The sequence below is a fragment of the Pangasianodon hypophthalmus genome, chromosome 1, assembly GCF_027358585.1.
Source record: "Pangasianodon hypophthalmus isolate fPanHyp1 chromosome 1, fPanHyp1.pri, whole genome shotgun sequence".
NCBI classification, from domain to species: domain Eukaryota; kingdom Metazoa; phylum Chordata; class Actinopteri; order Siluriformes; family Pangasiidae; genus Pangasianodon; species Pangasianodon hypophthalmus.
Window position 1 is genome coordinate 23,083,405 of NC_069710.1, and position 13,389 is coordinate 23,096,793.

A 13,389-nucleotide genomic window follows, 5' to 3' on the forward strand; every position below is an offset into this window, starting at 1 on the left:
TTAGAATAGCTTGTCCATGACCTGCATATTCAGACCAAAATATATCAGTTAAAAACCCTGAGTTTTAGCAGATGAAATATACACATATAAACAGACTCTTTGATCTCTTAATCAATTCTGCCTCGTCCAGTCGCATAGTTGTAGTCATTTTAAAAAAAAATCTGATGTGTGTATGTGTGTGGCAATTGGATGTCCCCCTGCCTCTCTACTTAACCTACTTTCCCTTTTTTCCTCTTCTGGTGTCTGCCTGCCCCTTATTTTTCCTTAATGGCTCACTGCTGCACTTTTTTATTTGTTCTGCTTGATTGAATTAATTCACATGCATTTTCTCCCAGTAAAAGGAAAAAAAAAATTATGCACAGTATAATGCATATCATTAATACAATACATGCTTGTTAATTTGAAGTTTCAGTTCTCTCTCTCTCTCTCTCTCTCTCTCTCTGTCTCCTCTGTATTGTGAAAGGTAAAGGTGGTCATCAGGACTCATGGCTGCCATCGAGACTGTTCCCAGTTACAGCCCTTCAATATGGGTGCAGATGTGCCACGCTCTCCCTCGCTTCGATCTGACCATGCAGATGCGAGACAACGTATTCACGCCTGACAGCTGGGAATACCAACAGGTTCCCTTTCCTTCATAGAAAGCTGTATTACTCTTTTCCTCCCTCTTTTCTGTTTCCTTCTCTATATCAGATGCAATTTTCACACCTGACAGCTGGTACCAGTGGGTAGACTCATCGTGTGGAGACACATACATGCTATTTCTGTCTTTGTATCTATTTTTTTCCTCAGTAGTTCACTCTTTTCCTCTCAAATTTTGTCTTGATTTGAGCATGAGACCAAAATTATAGCATAGAAATCTAGTAGGAAAGAGTAATAATCTGGAATTCTCTTGATGTATTCATAATTTAGCTTCAAACTTTTAAACACTAATGCTTTGTAGCTTTGGGATCAGAGTAGCAGCATGGTATACAGTCAGGTCTGTAAGTATTTGGACAGTGACACCATTTTCAAAATTTTGCCTCTGTACACCACACAGTGTGTTTGAAATGAAGCAATCATGATGTTGTTGAAGCTTTAATTGAAGGGGTTTAACGAAAATATTGCATTAACTGTTTAGGAGTCCCTCCATTTTCCCAGGCTCAAAAGTAATTGGACAACTGACTGATAAGCAGTTTCATGGCCAGGTGTGGCCTGTTTCCTCATTATTTCACGACAAATTAAGGAGATAAAAGGTCTAGAGTTGATTCCAAGTGTTGAATTTGCATTTGGTAGCTGTTCATGGGAACTATGCGGTCAAAAGAGGTGTTTATGCAAGTGAAGAAGCCATCATTAGGCTGAAAAAACACCAAACAGACCTATCAGAGAGGCAGCAGAAACTTTATGAGTGGCCAAATCAACAATTTGGTACATTCTTAAAAAGAAGGAGTGCACTGGAAGACAACTAAAGTGGATGAATGCAGAATTCTTTCCTTATTTAAGAAAAACCCCTTCACAACATCTAACCAAGTCAAGAACACTTTGCAGGAGGTAGGCGTATCACTGTCAGAGTCTACAATCAAGAGACGCCTTCATGAATGTAAATACAGACGGTTTACCTCAAGATGCAAACCACTGGAAACACCCAAGAACAGAAAGATCAGATTAGACTTTGCTTAAAAAAAAAAAAAAAAAAAAAGGTGGACCAGTCCTGATGCAAGATTAACTTGTACCAGAATGATGGCAAGAGAAGAGTATGGAGAAGGAAAGGAAGGGCTCATGATCCAAAGCATACCACATCATCTGTCAAACATGTTGGAGGAAGTGTTATGGCATGGGAATGTATTACTGCTAATGGAATTGGGTCACTGGTGTTTGTTGCTGATAGAAGTAGCAGGATGAATTCTGAAGTGTATAGAGTTATACCTTCTGCTCAGATTCAATCAAATGCTGCAAAACTGATAGGATGGTGCTTCACAGTACAGATGGATAATGACCCAAAATAAAAACGCAAAAGCAACTCAGGAGCTTCTTAAGGCAAAGAAATGGAATTGTTCTTAAATATCCGATGACCTCAGCCCAACTGAGCATGCTGTTCACTTACTGAAGACAACACTGAAGGCAGAAAGACCCACAAACAAGCAGCAACTGAAGGCAGCTGCAGTAAAGGCCTGGCAAAGCAAGGGAAGAAAGTCAGCATTTGGTGATGTCCATGGGTTCCAGACTCCAGTCACTGACTGCAAAGGATTTGCATGGAAGTATTAAAAATAATCTTAATATTTGTGATAGTTAGTTTGCCCAATTACTTTTTAGCCTGTGAAAATGGAGGGACTCTGGTGGTGTACAGAGGCAAAATTACAAAAATTGTGTAACTGTCCAAATACTTATGGATCTGACTGTTTACAACTACTCTCATGCTATAGACATAGTTGTATATATATTATGACAGTCTGTCTTGTATTTGTGTTGTGAAATAAATTAAGCAGATAATATTGGTTTAATGTAGAATTTAAAACACTGTTTAAAAATGTACATTATTGTTCACTCCACATGCAGTCTCAGTCATTTCCAGAGATTTATGTGAACCTTACTGTACTATGTTGTTCTCGTGATGTCCTGTATCTTCTGTTTAGGCTGACATCACATTTATTAAGCATGTTTATTAGACACACACCAAATTGAATTAGTGTTAAACAGTAATGATATATCTGTCTGCCTAAAGTTTACACTGTATGATTTTTGGTCTAATTTTGTTGCTGCAGACAAAAATCGCACATGGTAAAAATTCTTTGATCGTGGGTTGAGATGAGCTATGTTAGAATATACAGTGTGACATGCTCACTGGCAGCAAAACTCAAGGCCATTGTGACCAAGAACAGTCAGTGACAAAGTTCTGGCAGTGTCAGAATTTAAAAAATTGACCTCTGCTATGATGCTCATCTAAAAGCCTCCAGGCTTAAGTCAGAGTGGACAGAACTGAACACTGCAGGTGTTTGTTTGACACTAGTGCACAGCTGCAGAGACTGGCTGTGCTGCGATTTGATGTGAGATCTGGCACTATGACTACCGAGCTGGATTGAGATGCAGTGACGTGGAAGGCTGTGTCAAATTGCAGTGCGTTGTGTGATTCACAGCAATAGTCTAATTTTAGTTCATGAGAACAGAAGAGATGCTTTCCATGGATCACACTATGTGGGCATGAGGAAGAATGACGACAATTATGCTTTCGATGTAGAAACTGAACCACGGTGAACCTTTGACCTGACCATGAAAGAGAGGTAGCGCTTGTGAGGCATGCATGGAAGCAGGGAGAGAGAAGAAGAGGGGATGTAAGAGGGAGGTGGAGGAGAGCTAGAGTGGCGATGGAAGAGAGAACCCTTTGTGAAAGAGGAAGAAAGGAAGAGGCATAGAACAACAGCGTGAAGCGATGAATGTATTTAAGTAGGTCACATATTATTAATAGAGAGCCACTGGCATGGATAGAAAGGAAAAAGTGGGGAAGGCAAGCATGAGGGAGAGTGCATGAGAGGGAGGTGAGAGGGAATAGATGAATGGGGGATGGGGGAATAGGAACCAAAGGAGAGGGCGAGAGATAGACAGAACAGCCAGATGGACACAGATAATACCGCAGATTTGTGATGTATGAATTTGTGAAGTGTTTTGTCCGTATGTGCATGAACATGTGTTGACATGCTAAGAATGTGCTGTAATTAAATCACTTCTGCCTCATTCGGTGTGCAGTAGAGCATGGGAGCATCCATTCTGTATCATCCAATGAAATACAAGAGATGGCCTCCATTTTATGTTGAATTTTATGGGAGCTATCTGCTGCCTCTGCATATTGTGGCCTACTCTTGTGTAACCTCTACGTAAAATATACACATGAAAAAAGCAACACAACTGCCATCCATAGTTTGGGTGAAAGCAATGAATATACAATGTTTCTGAATGTTTGTATAAATCTAAAAGGTTTGGGTGCAATTAGTTAAGATAAGGCAGATTTTTCACTACTGTCAACTGACAAACTATGCTTCATATTTATTTTGTGTGACATTTTTTGGGCAACTTTTCTTCCTCCATTTCTCTTTTTCATTCTCTTCCTTTCTTCCTTTGCTACACACAGACTCTCCTGGTTCTCTCCAGTCTTTCAGCCATCGCTCTCATCCTCTCGCTTCTTGTCGTCCTGTCCTTCCTTATTCACTACTGCTGCTGTCACCGCGGTGATGCGGGCAGGGATGAGGAAGAGGAAGATGACGATGCCAGTGGTGGCCATGGATACGGCGGCAGGAAGGGGCGGCGCATCTGCTGTGTCACATGGGTGTCTGTGGCAGCTGTGACACTGTGCTGGTAACATACCTTAATCATGTGACATCACAGTTGTACAATACCTACATCTAAGCATGTTTTATCCCAATAATATTTCAGTATTTTTCCCATGGTTTATGATGGTATTGTATTAAAACCTACCTGTACAGGCTTGGAAAAGGAACTGAAACTGAAAAGGAGCTGTTTGTACAAAGGTGACATTTTGAGCATGCTGGTCTGAGTCTAAATAACCTCAATGTCCATTATATATTTGTTGTGATTATTGACAGAATACAATAATTGCCTTTAGGCTTCTATTATAAGTCTAATAATTATAATATGTTTTCTTTTATTTTTTCAGTACAGAGTAATGTGGTAATCAGACATATACTACAGGTGCACTAGATGGAGATAAGGTTGAAAAGTGCTGGCGTATAAAGTCCTTTAAAAGAATGCATTGAACGGCATACACACTCAGATGTATTCTCCTTACAGGATTTAATTATAAAAAAAAAAAACCATACTTTAGTTTGAGGTTAAGGCATACAGTGTTTACAAATTGCAGTTTATCTTGAACCAACTATTTCAGCTCCCAAATGGCCATTTTTTTCTAAATGAACAAAGTTTGGTATTTTAACCAGGGATTGTTATTCTTTGTCTAACAATGTTTGAAATTGTTTCATAAAATCTTAATTGTTAAACCAGAAAGGCACTACCAATGTGCTTCATTACGAAGATTCATTTCCATCTTGATAACCGATCGCTTCCTCTACTACAATTTACTACATAAAATACATCTTCAACAAACAGCAGTGCAGGCAGTCATGCAGTCCTCCCTGTCATGCTGCATCATACACACAGCTGAGATTCAAAGATATGTATATGTATGTCTCACCATTCATGCTAACAAGTCAGCAACAACACATTGACTAGTTGAGATGTGCCTCGCAAACAGTGTCTCTTCTGGCGCGAAATGGGCTTAATCTGCAAACCAGAGGTACCTGATTTGTGTTCATTTTATTTTAAGACTTTTAATAGAGTTGTACTGAATGTTGGTGGAAATTAAATTATCTCAATTTTGTACTGTGAGCTGACCGTCTGCTATCCACATGAGAGTAAAAGCTACTTTTGAGACTTTTTCAGTCCTGATGCGCACCTTTAACTTGCACACAACAGTGCTTCTCTCAGCATCAAAATATTTCTAAACATGACTTTTTTTAAATATATTCTCAGTAACTTTATTTGCATGTAGCGCATAACAAATATCCGTATAGTGGTTTCAGTATTCTAATGCTGGCTTCTCAAACAGTTGTCTACATCTATTTTGTACCTTTTTATGCAGTAATCCTTTGGTACAAGAGTTTGCCAGCTGAAATTTGGCACAAATACATGAGATTACTTATGTTGTATTACAGTCTAAACACTAATAGCAATTACTATAAATTGAGACAGAATGTACTGTGTAATAATAATCAAAGGACCCAGATTCACCCTTTCACTCTTTTCCTGTAGTACTTTAAGCCTTCAAAATTGTTTGAGATTCCTGGTTAAGTGTGTATTTTGGGACATTGATCTTGAGAGAGAACTGAGAGACTATATGGCTTAGGTATAAACAAACAGAAACCCATAAATAGGGAGGAATTCTGTATGGAGTGATGTCATGCCTGAAGCAGAAAGCAGAGCAGGATTAAATCTGGCAGATCTGCCTTCTGATTGTACGTGATATCACGATACGCAGGCGTTTTAATGTTGCATCTGTTTAGCCTGTGGGCTTACAAAGATGACATCATCCTCTTCCCCTCCATATTGACCTCTTTATTCTTCCAATGTGGTGTAGGCAGCGGTGTAAATTTAGCCTGACATGGGGTGGGACAGGCATCATGAGGCTTTATTGTTCATGCAACAATTTAAATGTGAAGCTATATGACAACACACAACAAGATAGAAACAATATTGCAAAAATATTCATTTAAAAAATATGATAATAATGATAATAATAATAATAATAATTATTATTATTATTATTATTAGTAGTAGTAGTAGTAGTAGTAGTATTAACTACAATAACAACAAGGATTTTTGGATAATTATTCAGTGCAGAGAATCAGTTTCATCCCTGTTACAATGGAAGTCTTTTCTTTTCATTTCCTGTCCCTGAAATCTTAGTCTGACCTCAGAAAATTTGTATTGATTATTCTGTTACCAGTTAAATGCTGCATTACTTATGTGAGGCTTGCACTCAATCTCTGAATGCGATTAGAGAAATCACAGGACAAAGTGCTCACACTGTAGAAGTGCTCTTACTGAGTGACTGTCCAGTCTGAAGTGAAATGTCTTGTCCCACTCAGCTGAAAAAATGTTGACAGCCATACACCACTCAGCTCTAATGATGTACTCACCAAAAACTGTGGATGTAGTCTTACATTCACACACATGTACCAAGATCAACAACATGTTTGTTGCTTGTAACACAACACGAATATATACATACCCTCACCCCACTGTCTTTAGCTTAATCTGGATCAAACAGTAAATCTGGGTCTGGCAGGGTGGATAAGTTGTGTGTAACATCTGGTACAGAGCTTTCAGTCGAATTTTTGAATATATGAGAGTGAAGTACAGTGAAGCTGTTTTTTCAGAATCAATTTTTTAATGGTGTGGTTAGAAGAATGATTTCACATCCTCATTTCAGTGTTATATCTTGGGCCAGTGCTTTTTATTCAATAATGCTGAGTCATTTACTGAATTAAACACACCACCCTTATTCTCCCTTGACTCCATTCTTCTGTGTTTTGGTCTCTCGCAGTGTTGCAATAGGCTTTGGTTTCTACGGTAACAGCGAGGCAAACGATGGGATGTATCAGTTGACCTCGTCTCTGCTCACTGCCAATCACACACTGGCTTCCGTCGATATGCTGGTGAGGAAACACTCAGTCTATCAGTGATCTACACTGCTATCCTTCCAAGAGAATAAATAAAGTCCCATTATGTCTTAGCTGTGCATTATACGAGTTCATGTGAAATAAATACACTCACCGTCCACTTTATTAGGAACACCCGTACACCTGCACATTCATGCAGTTATCTGAGCAGCCAATCAGTTTGGGTGTGTCTGTGCCCTTGATAGCCTCACGTTCCTGTTCTACGCTGACAGGAGTGGAACCTGATGTGGTAGAATTTCCTGCTATTGTAGCTCATGCATCTCAAGGTTTGGTGTGTCGTGCATTCTGAGGTGCTTTTCTGCTCACCACAGTTGCAAAGAGTGCTTATTTGACTTACTATAGACTTCCTGTCAGCTCAGACCAGTCTGGTGATTCTCCTCTGACCTCTCCCATCAACAAGGTGTTTCAGCCTGCAGACCCTCCTTTCACAGGATGTTTTTTGCTTTTCACACCATTCTGTGTAAATTATAGAGATTCCTGTGTGTGAAATTCCCAAGAGATCAGCAGTTCCTGAAATACCTAAACCAGCCCATCTGGTGCCAACTTCCATGCCACGATCAAAGTCACAGATATCACACATTTTCTTCATTCTGATGCTCTGATGCTCTGATGACCTGTATCTGCATGATTTTTGCATTGCACTGCCGCCACACGATTGGCTGATTAGACAACTGCATGAATGTGCAGGCGTAGAGGTGTTCCTAATAAAGTGGACAGTGAGCGTTAATAGGATAATAATCTGAATCATTTATGCGTGTGTGTAAGTGGGTATGGGTGCCCGTACATTGAATCGATTTGACTTATGCAGGCTTAATTGCTTGCTTATGCAGTCAGTCAATCATATATGTGTCACTCTGATTAATTCCCTCATCCTCCACATATTCTCTCCTCTTCTCTTCCCCATTCCCTTTCTCTTGAGCCCAGGTTTCAGACACCATAACAGCACTGCAGCAATCCATCTCAGGCCCCCTGACCTCACTGGAGAATGTGTTTGGAGGGAATAAACCCGCTCTGGTGTCCACTCGCTCCTGCAGACGTCTCTCTGAGCGTGTGATATCCCTTCTCTCCTCCCTTACACTAGGAAAGGGGCTGAGCTCTATCACTACTAATGCAAGTGATGGCATGGTGGGGGTTGTGACCCCTGTTCTCCCCTCTATACCCCAGGCTGTGACCTCAAGTTCAAACAGTGCCGCTGCACCCTTCTCCCCAGGGTGGGCAGCTAGCACACTCATGGTGAATGAGGACTACAGGTAAAGTAGTGAGGGAGATTTATTTATGTTGCTGTGTGATTTAGGCTGAGTATGCATTCAGATGATATGTACTCTATACTTTTAACTCCTCCCACATTCGTTGTGTGCTGCGTGTTTCGCTGTTTAGGTGGCTCTCCTATGTACTGCTTCTCCTTTTGGATCTGGTGGTGTGTCTCTTTATTCTGCTAGGCTTGGCCAAACAGGCCCGATGGCTCCTCATTCTGTAAGTGTCAAACACTGATATTATACAACAATTCGACACATTTATTTATGTTTATTATGTTCGACACATTTATAAATGTCGGACCAATATATGGTGGAAAAACTGCTTTCTAAAGGGTTCCCTGACTTGTTAACAGTTTAGTTTTCTAAAATGGTTCTACTTGAAATGTTTTCTCTAAGGGAAAGCCTATTTCAACACATTAATAAAAGAGAAACACTACACAACTGGTCAGCATATCATCTGTCCAATCCTATTTTTGAACTACTGTTAACTTGCCCTCACATTTGACTATTAGATTTTATTTGCCTTGAGTTTGGAGTTTATATATTTACATTCAGAAAAGCATTTGTGTTACAAAAAATCTGACCAGAAACTAGATATTTTAATATGTGAGAGATATGTATAGTAAGTACAGTAAGGTTTGCTTTTTTTCAGAATTTTTTACTGTGGTCAGAGCAGGAACTATTGCTGCATTCATTTACCTTGAAATTGGGAAGTCAGAACTCTGTCCATTTGAGCGACAAAAAAGTGGGGGAAAAACATGGACGCCTCCATGTTCATGTATTGTTAGCAGCAAGCTAGCCAGCTAACTCTGATGAGTTATGTATATTTACTTTCTCAATACAGTGAGCTATATAGTCAGTGTTATAGATTAACAAGCTAATATGTCTTTATGTTGATTGATCTAAAGCAAATACTTGTATATACAGCATAACTCATTTAAAAATAAAGAAGTGCTACTTTGTTTACTGTTCATGCTGTGAGCAGCCATGCTGATTTGATGTCACTTGCTGAACTCAGGGACAAGAAGACTATCCTGAGTTTGGGACTAGGAATTCCAAGCTGAGGGTGTGTTTTCTTTGTTTTTCCTAGTCGGGGGTCAGAAATTCATTTCTGTGTGTGAATCCTTGGCCCAGCACTTTTTATTCATTAATGCTAAAGCTGAATTTACACTGTATGATTTTCTGCCCAATTTTGTTGTTATCAAATAATCCCAAAATCACACATCACAAAAAGAATTCTTTGGGCATGAGTTGAAATTGGCGGTTTTAGATTTAGAGTCTGATGTGCTCACTGGCGGTTGATTTAGTGCCATTGCGGTCAAAGACAGACGACAACAAAGTTCTAGCAGTGTCAGAGCATTTTGATTAAAATCACAGAGCAGAATGTAGTATTTTTCGTTATTATATTTATTTATTATGCTTAGTTTGAGGATCTTCATCATATAAGCTGGCAAGAACACGTGTTATCACATAGTCTGTTATAAAATTCAGCCAAGATTTTATTGGGATGATCTCATACACTGTGACAAGCAATAATCTTAAAAGATCACTGAAAAATAATAAAATAATAATACACTCACTGTTGGGTTTAACACATCTGTAAATTGTATTAGCTAGCAAGTCATAACTGTCTTCAAACAGGAAAGAGTTTGCAAAAAAGTAACATTCTTAATCTCACAGGACAGTACCTTTAGTACCTTTAAAGGATACAGTTTGCAGGTCTTAAATGAACTAATGTATACTTAGCCTCAGTTTAATAGACAGAAGTCTGTTTAAAAAAACAGGCTTTTTATGTGGTCAGCTGACACACAAAGTCAGATGGTGACTGTAGTCTCTGTGTGTGTGTGTGTGTGTGTGTGTGTTTTGCAGGATGACAGTACTGGCCTGGTTGGCTTTGTTTTTGAGTTGGGGTTCTCTTGGCCTGGAGACAGCCACAGTGGTGGTGAGTATTCAGGATGAGGCTCCTGCTGCCCATTTTTAACTTCTAGCCTGAAAAACAACTCTCCACAGGCGGGGTATTCAGAATATAATAGAGGCTGTGTGTGTGTGTGTGTGTGTGTGTGTGTGTGTGTGTGTTTGGGAAAACTCTTTGTCCTAAACAGTTAAAAAAAAAAAAAAAAAAGTCTGACCAAACTGCTACATATCTGAATCTAAAAAGTTTCAACAGTTTAGTTCAGGGTGTATATATGAGGGATGTGCTTGTGTTTGTGTGTGTGCATGTATGTGTGTTAAACTGTGAAAAGCTTGTCCTCTTAGAAACTTTGCAGTCCTGGCATTGTCCCAAAAAGGCAATAAAAGGGTTAGAGTTGCAAGAGAGAAAGACTGTGTGTGTCATACTGAGTGGCTCTTTGTGCAATGGGGGAAAAAAAAAAAGGCAAGCCAAGTTGAAGATGGGGATGAGAGGTCTTAACTGCGACATCAAGAAAGGCTGAGCAAAGAGAGGGGGCAGAGAGAGAGAGAGAGAGAGAGAGAGAGAGAGATGTGGATGTGAAAGGAAGAAGCCCAGTAGACTACCACTCTGTTAATCAGGCAATGAGAGGCCTGGGACAGGATGACAAGAAAGAGTGACTGGAGGAGATGGCAGTAGCTGGTGCTTGACACAGAGTCCCACTGTCCAGAGGCAGCCGACATGAACAGTCATCTCTCTCTCTCTCTCTCTCTCTCTCTCTCTCTTCTGTTTGTTAGTGTTTCAATCCTTTTATCTCTCTCTCCCTCTCACTCCTCCTATTGTACTTATAGTCTTTTGTAGTTGTGCTGAGTCCTATTTAAAGATAACAGTGATTAATTACATGTCTTCACATACCACAGAGGAGAGCAAGTGTGGAAAAAAAACACAGAGAGTACAGCAATGACAGCGTGATTGGAAGAAGAACAGAAAACTGGAGCACTCCAGGGGAGGGAGAGTGTGCAGGAGCACCAGGGGATAGACAGAGTGAGAGAGATGTACTGTATCTGTGTCAGTGAGTGTTGGAGATCAATAGCAGTCACAGTGGCGGCAGCGGGGAGACGAGGGAAGTATGTCATTCGGTCACCGTGTCACATCGTTAACATCTTTCCCCTGTGTTTTCTCTTCTTCTCTTTCTCTCTGTATTTTTTCGCAGGCACTCAGTGATTTTTGCTTTGACCCAAACACATTTGTTCTCAACTCTACACACTTTAATGCCGGGACAAGTGCAGGTGCTATACTCTGTCACCACTCTCTCTTTTTTTCGGTCTAAATCACACACACACACACACACACACACAGATTTGTGTCATTATCCTCGTGTGGACCTTCCATTGATACAGTCGGTAATATAGATTATTAATGCTAAGCCTACACCTAACTTTTCCTCAAACCTTAACGTTATTAAACAAAATGAAACATTTAGGCTTTTTTTAGTTTTTCAAATAAAGGCTGCAGTTTTTGCAAAAAAACAAACAAACAAACAAAACATTGGGATCGGCCAAATGTCCCCACAATGTCAAAACTGTTAGATATTCCAATTCTTGTGGTGACATTTTATCCCCACCAAGATATAAAAACATGCCCACACATACATACACATACACGCCTTAACAAATGTCTCTGTCACCAGAAATCCTGGATTACTACTTGACCTGCAGCAGAAAAATGACCAGCCCCTTCCAGCAGGTAGCCACTCTATTATAATACACATGATATTGATTTATCAAGATGCTAGGATAGAAGAACTGAAGGCAACCATTGAGTCGACTCTCAGCACCTATGATCTTGACATTTTACCATAATGTAGATCTTTCAGGCAATATAGGCTTGAAATGAAAGTCCAGTCAGCTGGAGGCTGCATTAAAAATGTTTTTTGTACTCTAGAGAAAAAAAAAATCATCCTAGTCCTTTTCCTTATCACATACTGGTACAGTAGGAAGAAGAATATAAAGAAGATCAATATGTATTTCTTAGAGGAGTGGACCAAGATCCCTTTACAACCTTACATTACAGCAAGAGACTTTATGGGGTGCCAATAATTTTGAAGTGTTTTGTAGAAAAACATTGCACTAATTAAAACAAAAGCATGTTTAAATAAACCTCTACAATGTCCCTGTATGTTTGAGCTCAAAATATCCGTTAAGGCATGTCTTTTTATAATTTAACATTTATTTGTTTTCATAAATGGTACCAATAATTCTAGAGGCCACTGTATCTCTGACACTTTTTTATTAATGGGACTCTTTATTAGGCCTAAGAGAGACATACTGTAGGTTAATAGAGAAAAATCATAGCATGAAAACTAGCCTAGTCCTTTTGTGCTTGTGCATACATGCATTTGCAAACATGGACCAGTTTCAGAAGATGCTTCTCGAGAATAATGTGTATATAAATACAGGTGGACAGAAGAATACTGAATCAGGTCCTATGTCACATTACAGCAGTATAAATGAAATAGTATTTTTGTCTGCTAAAGATCTGGTCCAGATCTGTTCTATGGCTCTAACAATGTATGTGTGTGCATGTGTGTTAAACTGGCTGTAGCTGCTGACCCAGTCCCAGAGAGCTTTGTCTAGCATTCACTCCCACCTCTCCAGTTTAGAGAGAGATGCTCTCCCACGCTTCCCCAAAGCAGATGTGAGTGAACATGTGCTACTTAAATTGATGGATCTCTTAAATCACTGTAATGAAATCTGAAATCAGAATCCATGTATGGAATCAGTGGCCGCTGTATGTAGCTGCATATTACTCTTCCCTTGTAGAAGCCGCTGAGGGAGGTGCAGCAGATGCTCAACTCTACTGAGGGAAATTTCCACCAGCTAGTGGCGCTGCTCAACTGCCGAAGTCTCAACAAGGTAACCATAGCAACCTGCCTTCCCCAAAGCAGACTGCTTTGACATAAAATGTGTTTTAGATGAAAGACGTGTGCATCTTGATTTATCTCACCATCTCTCTCTACTTC

The 13,389-nt window shown here is 39.7% G+C and overlaps 1 protein-coding gene across 8 annotated transcripts in view; it reads left to right on the forward strand.

Annotated features, from left to right (window-relative positions):
• ttyh1 (tweety family member 1) overlaps positions 1-13,389 on the forward strand; it is a 33,054-nt gene that overhangs the window by 4,510 nt on the left and 15,155 nt on the right. For all 8 annotated transcript variants that reach the window (XM_026940030.3, XM_026940029.3, XM_053233135.1 and 5 more), the window contains exons 2-11: positions 464-620; positions 4,100-4,323; positions 7,088-7,199; positions 8,148-8,473; positions 8,601-8,696; positions 10,349-10,421; positions 11,581-11,656; positions 12,058-12,113; positions 12,972-13,064; positions 13,190-13,282. In XM_026940030.3, the coding sequence (XP_026795831.2) occupies positions 486-620; positions 4,100-4,323; positions 7,088-7,199; positions 8,148-8,473; positions 8,601-8,696; positions 10,349-10,421; positions 11,581-11,656; positions 12,058-12,113; positions 12,972-13,064; positions 13,190-13,282 (1,284 nt within the window). In that variant the 5' untranslated portion in view covers positions 464-485. The remainder of the gene's footprint in view (positions 1-463; positions 621-4,099; positions 4,324-7,087; positions 7,200-8,147; positions 8,474-8,600; positions 8,697-10,348; positions 10,422-11,580; positions 11,657-12,057; positions 12,114-12,971; positions 13,065-13,189; positions 13,283-13,389) is intronic.